Source organism: Hemitrygon akajei, chromosome 1, assembly GCF_048418815.1.
Source record: "Hemitrygon akajei chromosome 1, sHemAka1.3, whole genome shotgun sequence".
NCBI lineage: Eukaryota > Metazoa > Chordata > Chondrichthyes > Myliobatiformes > Dasyatidae > Hemitrygon > Hemitrygon akajei.
Genome location: NC_133124.1, coordinates 83,154,225 through 83,181,995, shown reverse-complemented (window position 1 = coordinate 83,181,995; position 27,771 = coordinate 83,154,225). Strand labels below are relative to the sequence as shown.

The 27,771-nt window shown below is 40.7% G+C and overlaps 1 protein-coding gene across 4 annotated transcripts in view; it reads right to left on the bottom strand.

The window, feature by feature from the left end:
• The window catches only part of cep192 (centrosomal protein 192), a 200,383-nt gene that overhangs the window by 96,607 nt on the left and 76,005 nt on the right, over positions 1 to 27,771 (bottom strand). For 2 of the 4 annotated variants that reach the window (XM_073046697.1, XM_073046726.1), the window contains 7 exons: positions 26,592 to 26,719; positions 25,079 to 26,222; positions 21,958 to 22,057; positions 14,231 to 14,342; positions 11,586 to 12,462; positions 10,307 to 10,336; positions 8,748 to 8,896 (listed from right to left, as the gene is read on the bottom strand). In XM_073046697.1, the coding sequence (XP_072902798.1) occupies positions 8,748 to 8,896; positions 10,307 to 10,336; positions 11,586 to 12,462; positions 14,231 to 14,342; positions 21,958 to 22,057; positions 25,079 to 26,222; positions 26,592 to 26,719 (2,540 nt within the window). The remainder of the gene's footprint in view (positions 1 to 8,747; positions 8,897 to 10,306; positions 10,337 to 11,585; positions 12,463 to 14,230; positions 14,343 to 21,957; positions 22,058 to 25,078; positions 26,223 to 26,591; positions 26,720 to 27,771) is intronic. The other 2 variants (XM_073046708.1, XM_073046717.1) reach the window with 2 other exon arrangements.

Genomic DNA, 27,771 nt, shown 5'->3' with positions numbered 1-27,771 from the left:
CATGGCAAACACAGTCTTTCAAATATTTGGGCATCATTATGCTAAAAGACTTGGCAAAATTATCAGAATGCAATTATCAGGCTACATATAAAAAAATTAAGGAAGATATAACAAGATGGAAACTAATTCCTTTTTTTAGTCTCAGTTCAATGATTGTATCTATTAAAATGAATATACTGCCCAGACTATTATTGCTGAAGTTCCCCAACCATATCCCTGCGACCAGACATTGTCCTTGTGTCTAAATCCACTAAGCAGGTGGTGATACTGGAGCTGACAGTCCCATGGGAAGATAGCTTGGAAGAGGTCTTTGAAAGGAAGCTCTCAAAGTACACAGGACTGGTCAGCAACTGCCAGCAGGCTGGATGGAGAGCGAGGTGTCTCCCAGTGGAGGTTGGTTGTAGGGGAAGTCAGCATGATTTTCTTAAGGGAAAATCCTACCTGACGAACCTGTTGGAATTCTTTGAGGAGATAACAAGTAGGATAGATAAAGGGGATTCAGTGGATGTTGTATATTTGGACTTACAGATGGCCTTTGACAAGGTGCACACATCAGGCTGCTTACCAAATTATGAACTCATGGTATTAGAGGAAAAGTTACTAACATGGTTAGAACATTGTCTGATTGCTATGAGGCATCCAGTGGGAATAAAAGGATCCTTTTCTGGTTGGCTGCCAGTGACTGGTGGTGTTCCACAGGTTTTAGTGTTAGGACCACTTTTTTTTGCTGTATATAAATGATTGAGATAATGGAATAGATGGCTTTGTTGCTAAGTTTGCAGGTGATACAAAGATTGGTGGAGGGGCAGGTAGTGTTCAGGAGTCAGGTAGATGCAGAAAGGCTTAGATGGATTAGGAGAATGGGCAAGAAAGTGGCAAATACAATGTTGGAAAAGTGCACTTTGATAGTAGAAAAAAACGTGTGGACTATTTTCTAAACGGGGAGTCAACTGGAATGCAAAGGGACTTGTGCAGAACACCCTAAAGATTAACATGCAGGTCGAGTCAGTGGTCAGGAAGGCAAATGCCTTGTTAGCATTCATTTCAAGAGGTCTAGAATACAAGAGCAAGGATGTGATGCTGAGGCTTTATAAGGCATTGGTGAAGCCTCACCTTGAGTATTATGAACAGTTTTGGGCCCCCTCATCTTAGAAAAGTGGTGCTGGAATTGGAGAGGGTCCAGAGGAGGTTCACAATGATGATTCCAGGAATGAAAGAGTTATCATACAAGGAACATTTGATGACTCTGGGTCTGTACTCAATGGAATTCGGAAGGATGAGCAGGGCGGGTGGGGGTGAAATTTCATTGAAACCTTTTGAATGTTGGAAGGCCCAGACAGAGTAAATGTGGAAAGGATGTTTCCCATGGTGGGAGAGTCTAGGACAAGAGGGCACAGCCTCAGGACGGGGGGTGGGGGGGGGGGTGCCCTTTCAAAACAGAGATGCAAAGAAATTTATTTTGCCAAAAGGTGGTGAATTTGTTGCCATGTGCTGCTAGAGGCCACATTGTTGGGTGTGTTTAAGGTAGAGACTGATAGGTTCTTGGCTTGACATGGCATCAAAGGTTACGGAGAGAAGGCTGGGAACTCGGTTGAGAAGAAAAAAAAAAGGATCAGTCATGATATAATGGTGTAAACCTGATGGGCCAGATGGCCTAATTCTGTTCCTATGTCTTATGGTACGTGTCGAGAAACTTCGGATTTAGTGATTATAATTTCATTGGTTTTAAGATAATTATGGAGAAGAACAGGACAGGTTGTTGGGTTGAGAATCTATATTGGAGAACGACCATTGTTTATGGCAACAGAAAGGATCTGGTATGTGTAGTTTCAGATAAATTCCTTTCTGGCAAAGATGTGCTTGCTAAGTGTGAGGCCTTAAAAAAAGTGAACTTTCAAGAGTACAGAACTTGCATACTCCTGTTACAATAAAAGGCAGGTTAAGGGAACCTAGGTTTACTTGGAGTTTTAAAACCCTGGTCAAGAAAGAACTGGTGCATTGCATACAGTCAGGCAGGAACAAATGAGGTACTTGAGTATAAGAAATGCAAGAGAACATTCAAAAAGTAAATCAGGAGAGCTAAAAGAAGGCATGAAGTTGCTCTGGCACACAAGGTGAAGGAAAATCCCAAGCACTTCACCAAATATAAACAGTAAAAGGATAGTCATCATCATCATTATGTGCCATGTCATTTGACGTGAGTGATCATAGTCTATGATCACTTGTTCATGGCAAATTTTTTGACACAAGTGGTTTGCCATTGCTTTCTTCTGGGTAGTGTAAAAACAGGTGACCCCAGCCACCATCAACACTCCTCAGTGATTGTCTGCCTGCAGTGGTCACATAACCAGAGCTTGTGATACACACCAACTCATATGACCATCCACCACCTGCTTCCATGGCATCACATGATTCTGATCAGGGAGCTACACAGGTGGCACACCTTACCCAAGGGTAACCTGCAGGCTAGTGAAGGGAAGGAGCATCTCACACTTCCTTTTGTAGAGACAGATCCCCACCTTGCTACCCAAAAAAAAAGGATAGTAAAGGACAAACTTGGTCCACTTGAATATCAGCTTGGTCATCTACGCATGGAGCCGAAAGAAATAAGGGAGATCTTAAATGGATTTTTTTGCATCTGTATTTATTTGGGAGATGGATGCAGTCTAAAGAATTTGGGCAAAACAGTAGTGAGGTCATAGACCATATCCAGATTACAGAGGAGGTGATTGCTGTCCCGAGGCAAATTAGTGTGGATAAGTCCCAGGGCCTGACAAGATAATCCTTCGGACCTCATGGGAGGCTACTGCAAAAATTGTAGAGGCCCTGGCAGGCAAGGTGCCAGAGGACATGTGGATAGCTAATGTTGTTCCTTTGTTCAAGAAAGGCTCTCAAATAAGCTGGGAAATTATAAGCTAGAGACATCAGTAATCATTAAAACGTATTCCAAAGGAAAGAATATTCAAGTATTTGGACAGATGAAGCCGTTAAGGGATAGTCAACATTGTTTTGAGAGTGGTCATATTTAACCAATCTTATCGAGTTTTTCAAGGAGTTAATTGGGAAAGCTGATGAACGCAAGGCAGTGGATGTTGTCTACATGGACTTTAGCAAGGCCTCTGACAAAGTCCTGCATGGGAGGCTGTTCCAGAAATTTCAGTAGATTGGCATTGAAGATGAAGTTGGCTTTGTGGAAGAAGGTACAGTGGAAGCAGATGGTTACCTCTCTGACTGGAGGTCTGTGGTGTGCTGCAGGAATCAGTGCCGGATCTGACGTTGTTTTCATCTATATCAACGATCTGACATGTTGAACCTGATCAGGAAAATTCACAGATGACACCAAGACTGGGTGTGTAGTGGACAGTGAGTAAGGCTACCATTGCTTGCAGCAGGATCTGACCTATTGGAAAAATGGGCTGAGAAGCGGCAGATGGAATTTAATGCAGACAAGTTTGAGGCATTGTATCTGGAGAGGATAAACCAGGGTAGGACATACATAGTAAAAGCTAGGGCACTGCGGAGTGCAGAAGAGAGGGGGGATCTGGGAATATATAAATTGGCATCACAGGTAGATATGGTCGTAAAGAGAACTTTTGCCACACTGGCCTTCATACATCAGAGCACTGAGTACAAAGTTGGGATGTTATGTTAAGTTGAATAAGATGCTGGCATGGCTAAATATGGAGAATTGTGTGCAGTTCTGGAAACCTGCCTACAGGAAAGGCATCAATAAGATTAAAAGAACACAGAAAATTTACAAGTATGTTGACTTGAGTTGTAAGGAAAGGTTGAATAAAGGAGTTCTGTATTTACTGGAGCAAAGGAGAATGAGGGGACATTTGACAGAGATATACAAAATTATGAGGGGTATAGACTAGGTAAATGTAAGCAGGTTTTTTATTAAGATTAGATGAGACCAGAACTAAAGGCCATAAGTTAAAGGTGGAATAGGAAATATGAAATATTTAAGGGGAACTTTTCTTTTAATCAGAGGGTAGTTCAAGTGTGGAACTAGCTTCCAGTGGAAGTAATGGATGCAAGTTCAACTGAAACATTTAAAAGTTGTTTGGATAGGTACATGGATATGATGGGTATGGCGTGCTAAGGTCCAGGTGTGGCTCAATGGCAGAATAACAGTTTGGCATGAACTAGATGGGCCAAAAGCCCTGTTTCTATGCTGTTGTGCTCGATGATTCTATTTATCCAGTGTTGAAATCTACCAAAGATCATGTACAAAACGCAAGGAATACTAATATTCTTTCCAGTGTTCCGAAGAACATTATTTTTAAAAAACCAAAGCAGTGGCAACAATCTACTATTTGCTAGACTGAAGAGTAGAGAATTATTTAAGGGGTAGAGTCCTGGTAAGTACATAAAAGAGAAAAGGGCAGACAGCAACACTGATGTACTTGGATGAGGATAGATGGGACGGAGAAGGTTAGAAAAGATCAGCAATGCTACCATGGATTGGTTGGGCTGAATAACCTTCCTGTCCCGTCTATCAGCAAATAAACAGCACATCTAATACAACACTAATGCAGAAATCTCAAAAACAAATTATTAATCTTAGAATATTATTAACAAATGAATCCATATGGCTTGTGTAACTGAGCTGGATAAGAGCTCCCAGTATCAAGTCTGAGTTCTTCAATATATGTGGGATCTTCAAGTAATTTTGCTAAAAGCTCTGTCCACGTCTGTGATGGAAAATAGCACTAAAAACGTGCACCTTCACACAAGACAATTAGAGAATGATGTCATGGGGACTAGTTGGGTTGAACAATGTGTTCAACTTCAGAAAAACAGATCTTCATCTTAAAACTAGCATCACTTGCATTCAGCGCTAGCATGTAATTTCCAAATCAGTGTAAAGTTTCAGATCAGCATCAGGTTTAATATCACCAGAAAATGTCGTGAAATTTGTTAATTTAGCAGCAGCAGTACAATGATAAATATCAGAAAAAATAAATCAAGTATGTATATGCATATTAAATAGTTAAATTAAAAATAGTGCAAAAACAGAAGGAAAAAAGTGAGTTAGTGTTCATGGGGGTTCAATGTCCATTTAGAAATCCAATGGCAGAGGGGAAGAAGCTGTTGCTGAATCACCATGCGTGTGTCCTCAGGCTTCTGTACCTTCTTACTGATGGCAACAATGTGAAGAAGGCATTCCTTGGCTGGTGGGGGGTCCTTAATAATGGATACTGCCTTTCTGAGGCACGACTCCTTGAAGATGTTTTAGAAGCTACAGAGGCTAGTATGCATGATGGAGCTGACTAATTTTACAACTTCCCGTAGCTTCTTATGATCCAGTGCAGTAGCCGCCCCCCACCCCCCATACCAGACAGGAATGCAGCCTCTCAGAATGCACTCCATGTAATATCTGTAGAAGTTTCCAAATGTTTTAGGTGACATACCACATCTCCTCTAACTTTTAATGAAATTGTCTTGCTGTTGCCTTCTTTAATAGTTACATCAATATGATGGGACTGGGTTAGATCCTCAGAGATATTGACACCCAGGAACTTGAAATTGCTCATCCTCTCCAATTCTGATCCCTCTAATGAGGATTAGTTCATGTTCCCTTGTCTTACCCTTTCTGAAGTCACAATCAGCTCTTTGGTCTTACTGATATTGGGATATCGAGGAGCAGATAGGGAAACAGATCCTGGAAAGGTGTAATAATAACAACAGAGTAGTCATGATAGGAGATTTTAATTCCCCAAATATTGATTGGCATCTCCCTGGAGCAAAGGGTTTAGATGAGGTGGAGTTTGTTAGGTGTGTGCAGGAAGGTTTCTTGACATAATATATAGAGAAGCCTACAAGAAGAGAGACTGTACTTGATTTGGTATTGGGAAGTGAACCTAGACAGGTGTCAGATCTCTCAGTGGGAGAGCATTTTGGAGATAGTGATCATAATTCTATCTCCTTTACAATAGTATTGGAGGAACAGACAAGTTAGAAAAGCAGTTAGTTGGAGTAAGGGGAATTATGAGGTTATCAGGCGGGAAATTGGAAGCTTAAATTGGAAACAGATGATCTCGGAAAAGTATGGAAGAAATGTGGCAAATGTTCAGGGGATATTTGTGTGGAGTTCTGCATAGGTACGTTCAAATGAGACAGGAAAGTTATGGTAGGGTAGAGGAACCGTGGTGTACAAAGGCTGTAATAAATCTAGTCAAGAAGAAAAGCTTACAAAAGGTTCAGACAGTTAGGTAATGTTAGAGATCGAGAAGATTATAAGACTAATAGGAAGAAAGGGCCATGAGAAGGCCTTGGCGAGCAGGATTAAAAAAAACCCCAAGGCATTCTACAAGTATGTGAAGAGCAAGAGGCTAAGACATGAAAGAATAGAACATATCAGGTGTGACAGTGGGAAGGTGTGCATGGAACCGGAGGAAATAGCAGAGGTACTTAATGAATACTTTACTTCAGTATGGAAAAGGATCTTGGTGATTGTCCGGATGACTTGCAGCAGACTGAAAAGCCTGAGCATGTAGATATTAAGAAAAGGATGTGCTGGAGCTTTTGGAAATCATCAAGCTGGATAAGTCACCGGGACGTGATGAGATGTACCACAAGCTACTGTGGGAGGTGACAGAGGAGATTGCTGAGCCTCTGGCAATGATCTTTGCATCATCAATGGGGATGGGAGAGGTTCCGGCGGATTGGAGGGTTGCGGAAATTGTTCCTTTATTCAAGAAAGGGAATAGAGATAGCCCAGGAAATTATAGACCAGTGAGTCTTACCTCAGTGGTTGGTAAGTTGATGGAGAAGATCCTGCGTGGCAGGATTTATGAACATTTGGAGAAGTATAATATGATTAGGAGTAGTCAGCATGGTTTTATTAAGGGCAGGTCATGCCTTATGAGCCTGATTGAATTTTGAGGATATTATTAAACACATTGATGAAGGAAGAGCAGTGGATGTAGTGTACATGGATTTCAGCAGGGCATTTGATAAGGTACCCATGCAAGGCTTATTGCGAAAGTAAGGAGGCATGGGATCCAAGTGGACATTGCTTTGTGGATTCAGAACTGGCTTGCCCACAAAAGGCAAAAAGTGGTTGTAGACGGGTCATATTCTGCATGGAGGTCGGTCACCAGTGGAGTGCCTCAGGGATCTGTTCTGGGACCCTTACTCTTCATGATTTTTATAAATGACCTGGATGAGGAAGTGGAAGGATGGGCTAGTAAGTTTGATAATGACACAATGGTCGGAGGTGTTGTGGACAGTGTGGAGGGCTGTCAGAGGTTACAGCGGGACATTGATAGGATACAAAACTGTGCTGAGAAGTGGCAGATGGAGTTCAACCCAGGTAAGTGTGAGGTGGTTCATTTTGGTAGGTCAAATATGATGGCAGAATATAGTATTAATGGTAAGACTCTTGACAATGTGGAGGAGCAGAGGGATCTTGGGGCCCGAGTCCATAGGACGCTCAAAGCAGCTGCGCAGGTTGACTCTGTGTGTAAGGTGTAAGGTGTATTGGCCTTCATCAATCGTGGAATTGAATTTAGGAACTGAGAGTTAATGTTGCAGCTATATGGGACCTTGGTCAGACCCCACTCGGAGTACTGTACTCAGTTCTCGTCGCCTCACTACAGAAAGGATGTGGAAGCCATAGAAACGGTGCAGAGGAGATTTTCAAGGATGTTGCCTGGATTGGGGAGCATGCCTTATGAGAGTAGGCTCAGTGAACTCGGCCTCTTCTCCTTGGAGCGATGGAGGATGAGAGGTGACCTGATACAGGTGTATAAGATGATGTGAGGCATTGATTGTGTGGATAGTCAGAGGCTTTTTCCCCAGGACTGAAATGGTTGCCACAAGGGGACAAATGTTTAAGGTGCTGGGGAGTAGGTACAGAGGAGATGTCAGTGATAAGTTTTTTTACTCAGAGGGTGGTGAGTGCGTGGAATGGGCTGCTAGCAATGGTGGTGGAGGCAGATATGATAGCGTCTTTTAAGAGACTTTTGGATAGGTACATGAAGCTTAGAAATTACTAGATTACTAGGCTTACCTATAGCCCTCCATTTTTCTAAAGTAGGGACATGTTCGGCACAACTTTGTGGGTCGAAGGGCCTGTATTGTGCTGTAGGTTATCTATATTTGTATAATGTTCAGTGCCAGATTGTTGGAGTGACACCACTCAACTAGCTGGTATACTCCTGTATGCCATCTTGTCTCAGTCTGAGATTCTACCAACAATGGTTGTAGCACCAAATTTATACATGACATTTGAGCTATGACTAGCCACAGAGAGAGGGGGGGGGGAGAGGGGGAAGAGCAACGGGCTAAGCACACATTCTTAAGGTGTGCAAGTGTTGATCGTCTGTGAGGACATGTTATTACCAGACTATGGTCTTTTGGTTAGGAAGTTGAGGATCCAATTGCAAAGGGAAATTCAGAGGCCAAGGTCCTGCAGCCTTTTGATCAGGACTATAAGAACTATGGAGTTAAACGCTGTGCTATAGTCAATGAACAGCATCCTAACATGGGTGTTTGTATTGTCCAGGTGATCTAAGGCTGTGTACTATACGGAACTGTACTTTTACAAAAATATGAAATATGTATCCAGGAATAAATAGTATACCAATACGACTCCAACCTTTGTCAGCCATAATATATTCAAGGCTAGTAATGGCAGAAAACAGAACAAAATCCCTGAAATTCTCCAAAGTGTAAGCATATATTAACCTTAACTAATTGTAAAGTTCTTCTGCTTACATGTTAAAAATAATACAAACCTTCTCTCCATTCAGTGAAACACTAACTATTCCAATTGATAGTTGCATCCACCGTTCAGTTGGATTGCACATGCGAAGTGATGTTTGAGATGCTATTCCAACACAGCAAGAATTTGGAATCCTCAGTTCCTCAGGGACCAACACATGACCTAATTCAAAAGTTAAAGTTCAAAGTAAATCTATTATTAAAGTATGTTCATGTCACCATATACAACCCTGAGATCCGTTTTCTGGAGAGCATACACAGTAAATCTAAGAAACACAACAGAATCAATGAAAGACCCGTTGGAAACTACTGCCTTTAAAAGTTTTGTACTTTTTAAACGAACATGTATTTTTCACATTCACTGGCAGAAAGTGGTATAGCAGCTAAACTAACAGTTCACCACCTTTCTCATTTTTCATTGGTTAAGTTTTAGCACATTACCCACGCGATGTAATTGTTTTAATTATGTAGCCTATGAACTAATTTAGCTCTCAGGAATTTCTCTTATCTATATAAGTGATAGATTTTTTAGAAACACCATCTTTATTTGTTTGTCTTGCACCACTTAGCATCATTTCCCAGCTCTTACTTTGTTTATTATTTGTATATTTGCTTGTACAGATATCCCCGCTTTTCAAAAGTTTGCTTTATGCCACTTCGCTTTTACGAAAGACCTACATTAGTACCTGTTTTCACTACCAAAAGAGATCTGAAGAGGATTTTCACTTTTACGAAAAAAGGCGAAAAACGAAAATAGAGTTCAGCGTTTGTTCTGCAGCAAGCCATTACAGAGGCAGCGCGCCCCCCGAGCAGCGAGAGTGGTACTGCCAAGCTCCTTCCCCGGGAACTACACTCAGCATCAAACCACCATAGCTTTGAACTGTGTCCGTGAGCATCTGTGCTTTATCTTGATTTATTTTGTGCACCCATTAGCAAGATGTGTTCTAAGGTATCAGAAAAGCCTAAGAGAGCTCATAAGGGTGTTACACTGTGTAAAACTGGACGTAATTAAGCATTTCGATCGTGGTGAATGAAATAAGGACATTGTGCATGCATTGAACTTGCCTGCATCTACCATTCGTAGTATTTACACAGAGAGAGAAAGAAACTTGAAAGCTGCCGATGTTACTATTGGTTCTGCTAGCAGCAAAGTGGTCTCTTTTAGACGGCATCATTCCTGCTTTTACTACATGTTTGTGTTATTTTAGGTTTTACGTGCTAGTTGGTAGGTTATTTTTTGGGTCTGGGAACGCTCAAAAATTTTTCCCATATAAATTAGTGGGTAATTGCTTCTTCGCTTTATGCCATTTCGGCTTACGAAAGGTTTCATAGGAACGCTCTACTTTCGTAAGTCAAAATGGCGTAAAGCAAAGAAGCAATTACCATTAATTCATATGGGAAAAATTTTTGAGCATTCCCAGACCCAGAAAAATAACCTACCAAATCATACCAAATAGCACATAAAACCTAAAATAACACTTAACATATAGTAAAAGCAGGAATGATATGATAAATACACAGCCTATATAAAGTAGAAATAATGTACAGGTATGTACAGTGTCGTTTCACTTACCGGAATCAGGAAGATTGAGCCAAAACCAATCTGTAGAGGAAAAAGAAAATCGGCAAGTACACGCATGCGCACACATCTGCCTGCGCAAAGCTTCACAGTCATGGTAGTCTTTATCAGGTTTAAAATGGGCATCTTTTTTCGTAAAAGTGAAAATCCTCTTTCCATTAGCGAAAACAGGTACTAATGTAAGTTTTTCGTAAAAGCAAAGTTAGGTAAAGCGAACGTTCAGAAAGCGGGGGACACACCTGTACTCCAAAATAAATTTAAACCTTGGAATTAAGACTGCTTGCGTATTTGACTCTAGGAAAACCCCTCGAAGGGTCAGAAATTAAACAGAGATCCAGCAGACTATAAGCCGCAAGATAGGCAAACAGCCAATATGCAAAAAACAATGAACTACAAACACAAAAAGAAAAAAATAAATACAAAATATATTTATTTTACCATAGGTATATAAATGGATAAATGGGAAATGGACAGTTGATATTTCAGGCTGATACTGCTCCCCTGGTTCAGATGAAACATCTTGACCTGAAATGTCAACTGTACTTACCCTGTATAGATGCTGCATGATCTGCTGAGTTTCTCCAAAGTTTTGGATGCCTACTCACTTCAAAGATTAGGTATCTTATGAATGTAGTCAAATCCCATTTTGTCAAAGGTAGCGTACAAATTCATGTCAGTAGGCTGAAGAGCCAACAGATAACACATCGAGTTCCTCAAACTATCTTGATTAAAATTATTTGATTTAACTGACCATAGGTCTACTATTTTCCTTAATGAGGGCTTAAAACACAAAATCAAATTTTAGATTTGTAGCTATGCTTTTGTTGCAGGGGGTGGCTTCACAAGTTGGGAACACTACTTGTGGAGGGACAGGAAATGAAAAAACGCTCGTACTATTTGGCTTGCAGACATCCTTCAGCAATCATCTTTCTACTGATTCAGAAATTTATAGATCTCTTCAAAAACAAAAAGGGCCCACTGCTAGTCTATAATTACCTTCTTGAAGAGAACAGGTGAAATTGTCTTTGCTTATATATAGTACTTGACTAATTGACATCAATATATCTAGTCACCCATATTTTCTCAATGTATTTTGTACTAGTTTCAAATTAACAAGGGCTTTAATTATTTAATACTGGGACAATGCTATTCAAATATTTACATATTGCAATGTGTCCGACAAGTAATTTTAGATATCCGTTTACTGTAGATATAGTGATCGTTTAACAACATATCATTTTTAAAAAAGCAACATTATCTTTGAAATACTTACCAGCATCTCTCATCTGAAGTCCACCTGGCCAATGATCAAGCATGTCCATTCTTGAGGAGTGATAACCAACAGGCTGTGTTTGAAAATTAGAATCCAGTGGCATAGCATGTGTATTGTACAAATGAGCTGGGTTCTGCATCCTCATTTCTAATTTAGGATCATGATGAGTTCCAAAAGCTTGAATATTCCCCATGAATATGTTAGCACCTGGCAAACCACCTGAAAGGCTACATATATTGGATGACAAAGTGCTCCCTAAGTAACATGAAGTTAAAGGTACATTTAGGGAATTCGAACTGGTGGTCAAATTGCCCAGATATTGCTGGGCCAGTGGAGTTGTCAATAATGAATTTGCAGTAAGTAATGTTGGAACTCCAGGTATATCTGAAATAGCTTCATGACGTTTAAAACTTGAAATAGGCATATATTTGCTCGTCATTCCAATGGTATTCATGGAGGCTGCATTCAAGGATTCTACACAATGCCCTTCATTCATCTTGGTCTTGAGAGGTGCACCAACATTATCAGTTTGCTGGTGTGCAGGTGATCCTTTGTATATTACTGACTTGCCTGACACGGATGGAGATGCATCTAATTGCTGCAATTTGACATTCTCAGATTGTGGAGAAGGTAACTTGTTGGATTTTAATAAACTCTGTCTGTCTTCCTGTTTACCCACAGGACTTCTGCTTTCATTGCTTTCCTGCTTATCATAACATGATTTTCTTAGTTGTGGATTAGGATTCAAAGAACCATTTGTACATCCATCCAATGAAGTTCGGAAAGTCAGCTCGCTTGTATTAACCATACTTTGATCTGGTGTTGTAGAAGGACTTGCTCGAATAATTGTTGTGCTTAATTCAACAATTTTATCATTCTGTGGAAGAAAGTGGAATGTTTTTTTTAAATTTAGGTACAGTGTGAGTTATATTAAATTGAAGGGCTGTCTAAATATTCAATAATAATAGCATGGAACAAAAATCACTGGGTGCTGATGACTTCATACACAGTTATGGGTTCTATACCATTATTTGGTCTTCTCGGTTTTGGTAAGTCAATACCCAATATCATTTAGTTAGTTTCAGAACTCTGGGTCACTGTGTGACCAGTCTATTATATCCACAAATACCATAGAGTACCAATGACAGATTTAAAGAAAACAATAGCACAGCCTCAGGATGGAGGGGCGTCCATTTAAAACAGATGCACAAAAATTTCTTTAGCCAGAGGGTGGTGAATTTGTAGAACTTATTACCACAGGCAGCTGTGCAGTCCGGGTCATTGGGTGTATTTAAGGCAGAGCTTGATAGGTTTTGATAGGAAATGGCATCAAAGGTTACGGGGAGAAGGCTGGGAAGCAAGGGTGAGGAGGGGTTAAAAATAAAAGGATCAGCCATGATTAACTGGCGGAGTGGACTCAATGGGCCAAATAGCTTAACTCTACTCCTATGTCTTATGGTCTTAAATTCACAACGCAGTACTTTACAATGTTCTTCAGAATAATGAAGTCTTAGAAACAGTAACCTAAAAGTGTCTTGCTCGTCTTAGTTTAGGGATCAGGAGGATCTTACAATTCAGAAAAGAATGGCCAAATTATTCTAATTAATAGAGAAAATGAAAAAGAAAGCAAGGAAGAGGATGCCAGCGTTAAGTCAGTAAAACATCAAGCCATAATTGCGGATGCTACAAATTTGAAATAAAAACAAAAAATTGAAAACATTCAGTAAGTCAGGCATCATTGACAAAAATAGAAACCAAGCTGTAGTCTGAGAACTAAGAAAAATTTGAAATCTAACACATGTTCTAGCGTGAAAAGTAAATCAATGGGAATGCCTGTGGTTGGAGAACAACAGAAAGAATGACAAATAGTATTAGAGCAGAGGCAGGGTGTCTTGCTAACTGCAAACGATCTGTCTGGAGGAAATGAAAATAAAATAACAAGTGAGATGGGTAAAAAATAGAAAGGTAATGTTGGAAATGCAAGCTACAAAATGAAAATCACAAAAGCAGCAGATGTGGAAATCTGACACCGAGTCACGGTTATACTGCATACTGCCCACAACATCAACCATGATGCCCTCTATACTAATACCCTGTGTCCAAATAGGTCCTTATCCTTCGGTGCCATGTTTATAAGTGGACATTTGTATTGCTCTTAAACACTGTGACTCAAAAATGTTGGCAGACTCTTGAAATGTTTTCCTGAAAATATTGTGGATGCTTGGTGTTGGAGAGCATTTGAGTCAGAAATTGATAAGATTTTTGGATACTAAGGGATATAGGAATGCTCAATTCCAACTATTTGCCTGGTATCCTGTGTTTCATGACTGACTTCTGAAAAGTCAATGCAGAGTTATGTGTTTTTTTTTCATGTTCAACCTTGCTTTCAAACTGGTCTCGAAGTCTTGTGACCTCTCCCAATCTTTGAAACCTAAGGTTAATGCACACTTCCCTTGGCTTTTATTATTCATTTCTAATGCCACTACTTTCAACTTCTCTAATTAAAAATATTGGAATTCCCTTCCAAAATCTGCCATATCATCTCCTTATTTATCTCTAATACTTTTTTGTGGAACGTAAAGTATTAGCACTAAAAGGGAATTGTTTCAGCTAAGAATCCATTATAAGTTTCAAAAATTTCTTACCTTAGCATTCACCAGACCACCGATGGCTGTGCTATTCTGCAGTGTTGTATCAATAGCAGAAATATAACTCAGTCGGCTCAGATTTGAACTGGAGTACAAAGAGCATGAACTGCTGGGGAAAAAGTACTATTTTCAGACAAAGAGCAGCACTGCCATTGACTATAATTCATAGGAAGATCAATGCAGCAATGCGCCAGTTTTTTTCCTCTTGATTACTGTTCTGTGTCCCTAGATACTTTGACACTGATTGACCTCCAGTAGTCACTCAAATGCTCTCATCAGATTTCTTCCTCTCCAGCCCTTTACCTTTCCTACCAACAAGGTTTCACCTAGCACCTTCCAGCTTCCCCTCCCCCCACTTTTTTATTCTGGCATTGCCCCTGTCCTTTCCAGTCCTGAAGAGAGTCTCGGCCCAAAAAGTCAACTGTTTAGTCATTTCCATAGATGTGCCTGACTTGCTGAGTTCCTCCAGCATTTTGTGTGTGATGCATGAGACAAGGAATTTCAGCCAGCTACTGAACCATGCAGAGTACAGTGAACACCCTAACCTGATCCTCATTCTTGGACACAGGGAAGATTTTACATTGAGTTGATTGCCATCAGAGTGGATCCCAATTCATCTGTGATTATCAGACTCAACTTAAGAAGTCAATTTGGGCTCTGATCAGTTTGGTTTAATTCTACACCAGGTAATAGTATTATCTAAGAAATCATTAATTTAATATAGATATTTTCCACAAAGAACTTTAAATCATAAATTAATTCGCTCACTACAAACCTCAATTTTAATCTTAAATGCCAGAATATTTCTAATTAATTTGCTGTTCATACAGACTCAAGAAATGAGATAGTAACATGATCAGTTTTAACTCCATGATCAGTTTTAACTCTTTTTAAGCTTTACATAGAAACTTGAAGGACTTCAATAAACTGAAAGAACTGATGGTCCATTACTACCAGTCAAGATGGCACAAGCAAACATTGATTCCTCGGGTAATATCTTCCAGACAACTAATCTTTCCAATTATTTCACTTCCCTGCCTTCTGCTTGTTCTTCTCATCTCATTTGTGTTATGGAAACCGTTGCAGCCTGTGATGTACAGTTTGGAACTCGATCGCAGGATCCACCACAATACTGTGTCTGGAGAGCTGCCTCGTGGAGATCAGACTCAGGAGGTGAAAAGGATTGAGGACACAAGCTGACTCATGGAGTAGAGCAGAGACGAGCACGGGGTTATGAGGCATCAAGGTGAATGTGGCAGGGGTTCAGCAGCCTGACTGACACATTCGGCCCCGGATCAGCAGTGTTCGGACCCATGTTTTAACTGAAGGACTGAGTTTGTGTGACTGCACTCATCGTATACAGATGAAAAGTTTCTGATATTCTGAGATTTATGTGATTGTTGAACCTAACTTTTTATTGGTTTCCTTTAATTCTTTGTTTTCTTTCTTATGACTGATCTGTTTTTGTGTGTAAAGGAGAGGTTGGGAGTTTGGTGTGTTATGCCGTTGGCCCCCTCCTTTGTGAAAATCGCAAGAACCCTAGTTAAGGGGGGTCAACTGACCCAAAAAGAGAGAGAGACCATGTTCTCCCAAGAAGCAGAATGAAGGTGACCTTGACTATTGTCTCATGGAGACCACGTGAAAAGCCCTCGGGCAAAGTGGGCTGGTTGAGAGAGAGATCGCATTACCTGCAACTTGATTGACACCTGCGATCCCGTGAAGAAGTATAAAGGCGGGTCTGAGGGGGGGAAAACCCTCAGACGCACCCAGCAGACACCAAGGAAACACGATATCGATTCCCGTGGGAGCGGGACGCCATGTTGAAGGAAGCCACGTGCGTTAGATTCCGAATTTGAATCTGTGGTTAGAACCAACGAAAGACTGCTTTAAAATAACAACGGGAAAGTCTGCTCCCCTGATTCCAAGGATTTGCTCTGCCAAGACGACGGGCAAGTGTTTATCTTTTCTAAATCACCTCTTTCTCTCTACAACGTGAAAACCCCAGCGGTTCCCAAAAAGGAAAAGCCTGCAAACTTCTGAGTGACTCTTTATATTTCCGTTGGACTCAGTATTAACCCCTAGACAACTGTAGAGCTTATTTCTGATTGATTATGGTTACACCGGTGTTTTAGATTGAGTTTTGACGATGTATATGATCTGAATGTTTTGTATTAACCATACGTGTGCCCTTTTTGAATAAAACGCTTGAAAATAGTAGCATCCGACTCAGCTGATCCATCTATCTTTTTCTGGTAAGTTACCTGATTACGGGGTTTCGTAACAAGTGGGGTTCTCGTCCCGGATTTGAAACCAAACGGGAGGGTCAGTGAATCGGGCTGTAAGTCCAAACTTAAATCTGGTTACGCAGGTAGCCAGACGGGAAACCAGCAAAGATGGAAGTGGGTGAATTTATGAGAAACCCGACGGTAGAGGCGCTAAGGAAGGCTACAAAATCAGACTTGGTAAATTTGGCGCAGGCGTTAGACCTCACAGCGGTGAAGCCAGCAATGAAAAAGCAGGAAGTGCGAAGGGTCATACACCAGCATTACGTTGGGAAAAAGGTGTTTGCAGCTGAGGATTTGGAAAATATCCCCGAAAAGAGATTAGCGAGTGGGACAGATCAGGTAGAGTTGGAGAAAGCAAGGCTGGACCATGAGCTTAAAGTAAAGCAGCTAGACGTAGAAGCAGCTGAGAAGGCTGCGGAGAGAGCTGAGAGGGAAAAAGATGCCGAGAGAGCCGCGAAGGAAAGGGCTGTGGAAAGAGAGCATGTGTTCAAACTAAAGGAATTAGAGATAGCACGGGATCGTGAGCTCCAGCTAAAGCAGCTAGAAGCAGAAGAGAAAGAGAAACAAAGGAGCCATGAATTGGAGCTGAACAGGCGAAAGCAAGAGCGAAGAGATCAAGGGGAAGAGAGAGAGGAGGGGTTTGATGTTAGCCGGGCGTTGAGGTTGGTCCCCCCGTTCGAGGAGACGGATGTTGATAGTTATTTCTTGATTTTTGAGAAGGTGGCAAGGAATCAAAAGTGGCCCAGAGAGCAGTGGGTGGCGTTGTTACAAAGTGTGTTACGAGGGAAGGCACAGCGGGTATATGCCGCGCTGCCCCCAGAAAGGGACGGAAATTATGCCCAAGTAAAGGAGGCCATTCTCCGAGGTTACGAGTTGGTACCTGAGGCGTATAGACAAAGGTTCCGAAATTTAAGAAGAGGGTGGAATCAAACATATACCGAGCTAGCCCATGAGAAGGGTGTGCTCTTGGACCGTTGGAGCACAGCTGAAAAGGTGGCCGAGAACTATGATCGTCTCAGGGAGTTAGTTTTGATTGAGGAATTTAAAGGTTGCGTTCCGGAAGAGATCCGAATGTATTTAAATGAGAGGACGAATCAGTCCATCTCAGAGATGGCTAGGGTTGCAGATGAATATGCCCTAACCCACAAGACAAAGTTTTCCTCGCCAAAAAGTTACCCGAGAGACCGTCGGAATGGTAGGGAAAGTCCGCCGGCTGAGGCGGAGATCCCGCCGGGAGCTAGCAGAAAAAGTGAGGATAACAGACAGGAAACCTGGAGATCTCCTGGTTTAACCTGTTTTAATTGTGGGAGGGTGGGTCATATCGCATCAAACTGCTCTGCTCCGAGAAAGGAGCCAGAGAGGGAGAGAGCAGCGACCCCTATCGGGCGTGCAGTGGTAATCAGGAAATGGACAAGAGGGCCCCAGGTAGATGGAGTACCGGAGGGGCGGGAGACATTTAGTTCCGAAGGAACCATGTCTTTGAGGGAAGGGGACCCCCCCATCCCCGTACGAATTTGGAGAGACACGGGGGCGGAACTATCGTTAATTAGCCGTAATGTGTTAAAATTCGGCCCTCGCACGGGCGAGGTAGCCCTGAGAGGTATCGGGAACCAGACCGAGGTCGTGCCTTTGCATAGGGTCTTTCTCGATTGCGAGTTGGTGTCGGGACCTGTGGAGCTAGGAGTCCTGCCGGAGTTACCGGGGGAGGGCGTGGACCTCCTGTTGGGTAATGACCTCGCGGGTGGGAAGATGGGAACCGCCCTGATAGTTGAGGCCCCGCCCATGGAGTCCCCGAGCTATCGCGCATGCGCGGTCACTCGCAGCCTGTCGAGAGCGGCGGCTGGGACAGCGCGCAGTTTGAAATTGGCCCAGACGTTTTTACCGACCCTACACCAAGAGGGTTCAGAGGGTGGTAAAACAGAAAGTAGTAAAGTAAAAGGGGGTAAGGGCGAGGAGATAGCTCCCCCCTTAGTGAAGAGAAAGGTCCTAGAGGTAGGAAATAAAGATGAGAAACGGAGAAAGCTGTTAAAACGTCCAGAGTTGGACGTGGTTGATCTGTCTGGTTTGGCAGAATTGTTTGGAGAAGTTGAGAGTTCTAAAGATGTTCTCGATGGTCCCGAGAGTGAAATGAGGGCAGTCTTAGAGGAGAAGGGTATCCTTGCTGTGGTGAAGTCAGCTGACATGGCCGAGGAGGTTGTTTCAGCTCGCAGGGTTGCGCCTTCCCCAACAGGGGGCTGCCTGGAGAGTAACTGGAAGGAGGGGGGCACGTTAGAATTTGAAAAAGGTACGGGTGTTGAAAGCCTGGAAGAGGCCAATGTCCCGTTTGAGTGTGTCCAAGATGGGGATGCACGTGGTGCTGAACCTAGTCACGGAACTCAAGGGAAAGGGGAATGTGTAGTTCCCAAATTGAATGAAGAAAATTTAAAGGCCGGACTGATATCAAAAGCAACAACCAGGCTACAGAGACAATGGCTTGGTACCACAAAACCTGTGAATCAATTACAGGTTGAGTTGGAAGGTAAATGGGCCCCACACGCTATTGTTATTCCAGAGTGTGGTGTGAAAAGGCAGAATTTGAAATGCTGTCTGAACAAAGCGGGATCGCTTGCGGATCTTAAAGTGGAAACTAATAGCATGACGGGTCCTGAAGAGAAAAACGACAAATTGCCTAAAATTAAGGAATTGGGTGGTCTAAGTTTGGAACACGCTGATAAAATAACTCCTATGAAAGGAGCGGGCGAAAGCCTATTTCGCCAGGGTGCCCAAGATCGCCACGAGGGAATTAACCGGAAAAGAGGCGAGGGTTAATGGGGACGCGATTTTTAAAATAGCAGAAGCCGGTTTTAAGGGATTTTGACAAAGTATGTGAATAATAAAGACAACACCCATGGAAGCTTGACTGTTAAGTTTGAAAGTAACATAAAAATTTGTCTTTTGCATGAACCTTTGTAGATGTATGTAAGCTAAGATCACACCTTAGTTATGTTGCTGAAAAAAGCAAATAAATAAGGTGGTTATTGAGCTGAAGTTTGATGCTACCAGGCGTTAGCATGGCACATGAGGTTAAGGTATTAAAGAAAAAGGGGCACTGTACTTGTTACCTGTTTAGATACTGACTTGAATGTATAACAGTAGTACTCTGTGAAGAGAAAAGCTTGTGTAGTATGTAGATTCAACAAAAAATCCTGTGTCAACCTGTTTTTAACCGCTGGTTAAAAACCCATTATGGGGGGAGGTGTTATACCGTTGGCCCCCTCCTTTGTGAAAATCGCAAGAACCCTAGTTAAGGGGGGTCAACTGACCCAAAAAGAGAGAGAGACCATGTTCTCCCAAGAAGCAGAATGAAGGTGACCTTGACTATTGTCTCATGGAGACCACGTGAAAAGCCCTCGGGCAAAGTGGGCTGGTTGAGAGAGAGATCGCATTACCTGCAACTTGACTGACACCTGCGATCCCGTGAAGAAGTATAAAGGCGGGTCTGAGGGGGGGGAAAACCCTCAGACGCACCCAGCAGACACCAAGGAAACACGATATCGATTCCCGTGGGAGCGGGACGCCATGTTGAAGGAAGCCACGTGCGTTAGATTCCGAATTTGAATCTGTGGTTAGAACCAACGAAAGACTGCTTTAAAATAACAACGGGGAAGTCTGCTCCCCTGATTCCAAGGATTTGCTCTGCCAAGACGACGGGCAAGTGTTTATCTTTTCTAAATCACCTCTTTCTCTCTACAACGTGAAAACCCCAGCGGTTCCCAAAAAGGAAAAGCCTGCAAACTTCTGAGTGACTCTTTATATTTCCGTTGGACTCAGTATTAACCCCTAGACAACTGTAGAGCTTATTTCTGATTGATTATGGTTACACCGGTGTTTTAGATTGAGTTTTGACGATGTATATGATCTGAATGTTTTGTATTAACCATACGTGTGCCCTTTTTGAATAAAACGCTTGAAAATAGTAGCATCCGACTCAGCTGATCCATCTATCTTTGCTGGTAAGTTACCTGGTTACGGGGTTTCGTAACAGGTGCTACTGTTACAAGGGACAGGGTCAGGGGACTGTTAGGTCACTGTGATTTTCTGTGAGTGATGGGGTTGGAGACTATTATTGTCACTGTTTTTTAAAGCAAGTTACAGGGTTGGGTACTATTATTGTTACTGTTTTTTTTTCATCGAGTAACGGAGTTGGGGACTGTTGCTCTTTTTTCCCCAGCAAGTGACTGGGTCGGGAACTGTTAAGTGTCGTTTTTTTATGTGAGCGATGGGATCAGGGATTATTGCTGTCCCTGTCATTTATTTTACTGTTGGAGGGCATTTTGGGGGTCAGCAAGTTTTGTTTATTTTCTTTTTCGTGCGTGGGGGGGAGGGTTGATGTCCTTTTTCTCCCCCCCAATTGACACCCATGGTTTTTCTGTATTTAGTAACTATCTGTAGTATATAAATATCGAGTTTTATTGTACATTCATACTTTGACAATAAACTGTACCTTTACTGACAAAATTACTGAAGCCTGACTGGATTGTTATGCTACTAAATATAATTTTTTTTTGTTGGCCAAGGACTTGAAGTTTCAAAATAATCGCCAAGTGTGAACAATTGATGACAAGTTATACCAAATAGTTATTTAGGAGGCAGAACAAAGGGACAACAACTGAATAAGATTCCACCTTCAAATGAAAGAAGCGGAGTCACACTACTCAACTATGTAGCTAATGAGAAGCCCAAATAATTCAGAATCTGCCTGCAATTATGTGCATGATTCAGGGTTATGAGGAGCATTCAATTCATGAAACAAACCAAAGACTTTTGTCCTTAACTATAGTCCTTTGTAAATCATTCAGAGAACCACAAACAAGTGAAAATCTGCAGATGCTGGAAATCCAAAACAATACACACAGAATGCTAGAGGAACTCAGGCCAGTCAGCATCTATGGAAAAGAGTAAACAGTCGATGTTTCAAGCCAAGACCCTTCATTAAGACCGAGTCCAGATGAAAGACTGTATGAATATTATTGGATAGCAGCCTTTCTCATTCCATAAACTGATTTATGAAGTATCAAGTTATTAAAATCTAACCATCTGGATGAAATTAAAATATACTTAACGTTTATTTCAGACATTAAGCTACAGTATGACATTTCTTCTTGGTACAATTGCCAGCTGAGGATTAAAAAGGATTCCATGGTAATTCCTTAAATGGCTTCAAGAGCACAGTGGCTAGCAATCTCATTACTAGATTGCTGCCCCAGCATTCTGTTACCATAACAATTGACATAGCCAACAACTGACTTCAAGTGCTGTTCACAGCCATTTTGTTAAATAAATATTTCTAATATACTATTCAATAGAACTGCATATCAGAAATGGGAAAATGAATCTAGTATTTATTTGATAGAAAAGTACATTTCTAAAATCAAATATAGAACAAGAGGATTTCTTTACCTGGTAGCAGTTGGTAGCTCTGTGACTTTGGTTGGTGAAGAATGAATCAATGGAGAAGTTGATGGCCTCAAATTTAGCTGATCTGTAACAGGTACACACTCTATATTGTTGAAAATTATACATATTAATGTTTCAGGTACAGCACTAAGCAGCATATGACACCAAAAGTGTCACAATCTTTTACATAGCTTTTTAAAGTTTTTTTTCCCTGATCATTAATGAATTACATCAGAATTAAAACAAATTATATTTAGCTAACTTCTGTCATAAAAAGGTCTTGAAAGTAAATTGGAAAATTAAAACAAACAGTAAGAGCTTCTACAAGTACAGTGCCTATAAAAAGTTACACCACCCCCCAACTAATCGATTGCATAAGTATTCACTCCATTTAATATGACACGCCAAATCATCACTGACACAGCCAACTGGTCTTAGGTCATATAATTAGTTAAATGGAGATCACCTGTGTGCAGTCAAGGTATTTTAATTGATTGTAGTAAAAATACACCTGTGTCTGGAAGGTCCAACTGCTGGTGAATCAATATCCTGGCAAAAACTACACCATGAAGACAAAAGAGCACTTCAGCAACTCAATAAAAAGGTTATTGAAAAGCACAAGTCAGGAGATGGATATGAGAAAATTTCCAAGTCCCTGAATATCCCTTGGAGTACTGTTAAGTCAATCATCGAGAAATGGAAAGTTGTAGTTGTAGAAATAATATGACAGTTGTAGAGAAAACTGTTCTCAAAAACTGAGTGACTGCAAGAAGGGGACACTAAGGGAGGCTACCAAGAGACCTAAGACAACTCTGGAGGAGTTACAAGCTTCAGTGGCTGAGATGGGAAAGACTGCATACAACGGCTGCCCAGGTGCTTCACCAGCTGCAGAGTGGCAAAGAGAAAACTACTGATTTAAAAAAAAACATGAAATCTCAGCTAGAGTTTGCCAGAAAGTATTTGGGAGAGTCTGAAGTCAGCTGGAAGAAGATTGTCACCTGAAGAAACCAAAATTGAGCTTTTTGGCCATCAGACCAAACGCTATGTTTGGCATAAGCCAACAACAAATGTCATCAGAAACACACCATCCCTACTATGAAGCATGGTGGTGCTGCATCATGCTGTAGGATGCTTCACTGCAGTAGGCCCTGGAAGGCTTGTGAAGGTAGAGGGTAAAATGAATGCAGCATATTACAGAGAAATCCTGGAGGAAAATCTGATGCAGTCTGCAAGAGAACTGTGCCTTGGGAGATTTGTTTTCCAGCAATGACTCCAAGCATAAAGCTGAAGCTACACAGGAATGACGTAAAAAACAAAAAAGTTAATGTCCTGGAATGGCCAAATTAGAGACGAGACTGCCATTTAATTAAGAATTTGTGGCTGGACTTGTTTACTCATGATCTCCCTGCAATCTGACTGTAAAGAAGAATGGGGAAAAATTGCAGTGTCCAGATCTGCTGATAAAAGCCTATCCACACAGACACAAGGCTATATTTGCTGCCGGAGGTGCATCCACTAAATACTGGCTTGAAGGAGGTGAGTAATTATGCACTCAATTATTGTGTTTTAATAATTGTAATAAATTTAGACCAATTTGAAGGAACTTGTTTTTACTTTGACATATATAACCATATAACAATTCTATATTTCATTTAAATATATAATTTGTTACTCAATTTGGCTTTTTTATACCTTTTAAACCATTTTCATGAGACATCCACTATTTGTACAGCTGCTTAATTGGGCTAAAATGTACTGGCAGTAATGTGTCCTGATTAACTGGAATCCACTATATTCAAGGCAGAGATGGAAACGAGAGAGGAGTCAAGGTATTAGATACAGAACATTCTGGAAAACCTCAGTAGATCTGGCAGCATATTTGGGCAAGAGGGGACAGATGGGAGAAAACAAATTGAATTTAAGTTTCAGAAGGTCAGGGAGAGACCAAAAGAAAACCTCTGATAGGGCAAGGTATGGTTGCTGTGAAGTTAATTTGAGGAGGTCATCAAATCAATGGGTTAATTCTCTCTAGTTAGAGAGAATACTGAGAAAGAAACATGACAAATCTGAACTGCAGGACTGTACAACATGCCTTACTGGTCAGACTGTACTGATGGAGAAAGAAAGAAAGAAAATTTGAACCAAAATAAATTTAAGGAGAAGTGTCCAATGAAACACAGTCCGAAGTCATAGAATACAATATGGGGTCCAGGTGATTATAATTACTCTGATGGATGATGAGGTTCTGTGCCTCAAGTTTACATATAGTTAGAGTTACAAACAGATGGATCAAAATGGGAGTGGAATGGAGAGCTAAAATGGCAGGGAAAAGGAAGCTTAAAGGAAGCTGTGAAGACTGAATGTAATTGGGTCAACAAAGCAGTCAACCAATCTTTCTTTGATTTCTCCAATGTACAGGGGGGTTATGTTGTGAACACAAATGGAAAACACAAGATTGGAAATTATGCACGTGATTCACTGCATCACAGGAAGTATTATTTGGCGACCTGGGTGGTGAACAGAGATAAAAGGACAGATGTGGCACAGGCTACAATTGCAAGGGAAGTGCCTTAAGGAAAGCTGGTGGCAGCAAAACAAAAACAAAATGGAGTGATTCCTTTGAAATGCTAAAAGGGGTGATGTATTTGGTAGTGAGATTTTGTTGACATTGGCATAAATTGATAAGTATAATACACTGATCTGTCTTCTTACAGGGATGAAATCCTGTCTGCTCAGTGCTTCCAGCATTTTCTGCTTTTATTACAGATTTATCGCAACTGCAGTCTTTCTTTGATTTTTCAAGGAAAATACAGGAATGGAAAAATTGAGAGTGAAAACAGGAAATCAGGATAGGGGCCAAATCTGGATCAACTATAATAATATTAAACATTGGTGCTGGTTTGAAAAACCATTACCTAATTCTCCATACATTTCTAAAGCAAAAGTTGTCCCTCTAATAAAAATCATGCATTCTGATTGAACACACTTCATTTGTGAAAAGTTATTGCAGTCCCTAAATAACCACATGACTTCACAGCAGGTTCCCTCCGAAGTGGTTTCCAAATACATTGGTCATAATGGTCAATATCATAAATGAAGTTTAATGCACATATCAAAAGCTCACCAGATTTACAGATTTTTGGTGTAGCTGAAGTGCCGTTGGATTGCTCAGGGCTGATGCTCTTTTGTTGGTCATGAAGATCTAGAATTTCTTGTACATCTCTCTCCAAGTGTGGCTTAAAAGTTTTAAGTACTGCTGTATTGTTTTCATATATTGTCTCACTTGTTGATTCCGCAAAACTTTGCTCCACAGATTCATTTGGGTAATGCAAATGGGAACTACTTGTCAATACACCTTGAACAGCAGAGGGTTGAGAAGTAATAATCCCTTGAGTTACATTTTGTAATGTTCTGGACACTCTCCCAGATATACTTTCGGAGGTCTGCTCTTCAATGACATGCTTCATTTGTTCTCCATTTTCAGTTTTTGTTCTATGTGCAGTTTTATCCGAACTTAATTCATTTCCCCTTAAACAAATATTATTCTTTTTGACTTGTTTCACTGGATTTAGGGCTGTGCCATTCATGGTTGGTATTTCATGGACTTCATCAAAACTTGAAAAAAGTGTGCTATCACATGAACTTCCACTTACCACTGAATGGCCAATCAACTTACTATTATGTATGGGCCCAGATGGTTTTTCAGTCTTAAGCACACAGGCTTCATTTTTGTGTTCATCCTGACCACACAACCCAACCTCATCTTCAATTGATCTCTGTGAATTACCCATTTCAACAACGTTTAGTTTCTGCATCTTGTCTTTTGAGTGTACTGTTTTCCCTTCCTGCTTTTTGGTGCTATTTTTGATGCATTCCACTGAAAATGAATTTGACATACTTTGAGGATTCCTCAAACTTTCAGATATATCAGTGGAACTTAAATTACAAAGAGATTCAGACAAAGGCTTGAATTCAGATTTGAGAATCTCACTCGTACTGCCCTCTGAGTTTTCAGGCTTTTTCTCTACATTAATAACATTGCTTTTCTGGCTCTTCGCTTGTGCACTGAATTCTTTACCAGTTGCTGCAGGCTTATTTTTCTTCCTGTTTTTATTAGAAAGTTCCAAAATCATAGATGCCAACTGAGCAGGATCAGCAGTTACAGAAGCATCAGCTATAGCAGAAGCAATTGTACTTATGCTCAAGACTGAATCTGTGGTGTTCAATTTAGTTTCTTCAACCTTCGGATTCAAACTCAATTGTGTATTCTAAAGAAAGAAAGTAAACAGTTCTCAGATATGTTTTCAATGTAATTTGAACTAAATAATATTCTCTGTAAAGCTATACCACTGCACATTCTATCCACACTCTGCATCAAACACATCATAGCACACCTGTGACAGAACCTATAAGTTTTAGATTGGCCTCTGCATGCCCCTTGGAACCCACAGACCAAAACATCAACAATTCCTTTCCCCCACACCTCCCCACAGATGCTGCTTGACCTGCTGAGTTTATCTAGCAGATTATTTGTGAACTGGTGGAACCGACTCATCCACAATCCCATGCAGATTAAAGTTTTCACTGGATTTAAACCGAGGTTAATTATTCAAGGCTCAAAAGCAAATGTCACTGACCATACTTTCAGTCTGTTGCATATTTAAACTTAGTCCTTTGTTAAAGCTGTGATTTTCTGTTTGCTTATCAACCAGAAATGTAGTTGAAATCTCTGTTGGAGTTCCATGGAGCGTTTGATCCAGATTTTCTGCATGAAAATGAATACTTCAATGCATCATTACATGTCATGAAAAATGAGAAAACCACAGAATAATGAACAAACAGCTACTTCAGTGCAATATGGTTTGTAAGTCATGTGTTTCAAACAATAAACAAGTGAAATGTTTATCAGGCAATACAGAACTACTTAACACAAATAACTTAGTGAAAACAGATTTGACAATTTAAAACAAGTCAACAATTTTAAGTTTCCAAATTAAATTTAATAAAAATGTTTTTAAAAGCATTTTAATGTTAATATCAAGTTTTGTTTAATTTTCCCACTAGTCAAATGGAGAATGCATTTAGCACTACAAAAACCTTCAGCCAGTTAAACATGTCTCAAGTAGATATATATGCAAATGAGGACAGCAGAATTTCCCTCAATATCCAGAAGTCCAAACTCCAGAGCTGCAGAAGTTCCCAAATCCGCCTGCTTTCTACATCTTGAAGGTCAGCTACTCATTGATGTTTCTTTGACCTTGTATTGGAATTTCTAATACTTATTCTAAGCAAGCTTATTCAGTCTAGCAACAGCATCTATTTTGTAATAGCAAGGTGGTTAATTAATCCACCAAAAGAGCAATTGTAGAATGATGAAAGTTATTCAACTTGAGTATCAAGTGGTCTCAGGACAACTTGGCATGGATAATAAATGTTGCTCTGCCAGTACTACCTACCTTCCAAGAAGAAATTGAAAAGCTTAAGCCTCATCTCCTGAACACTTCTTATTGAAACAGGATTCAATTTCTCTGACCCAGAATCCTGTTCACCATTGAACTAAATCACAGCTAATCTCAAGATCAACTCTATCAAAGAAATATCAGTAACTGGATAAGCAACGGTTTTAAAATTACCAATCCATCTATTACTCCAAACAGTAGTATGGATGTGAGAACTCCATACTTTGTTTCTTTTTAAGTGTTTCTAAGTATCACTCCTGAATAATTTTAGATAACATTTGTTATGAATAATCCTCCCAGAAGAAACTTTTTCTCTTTGCAAGACTTATTTCAATTGCTCAATTAGGTTACTTCTAAA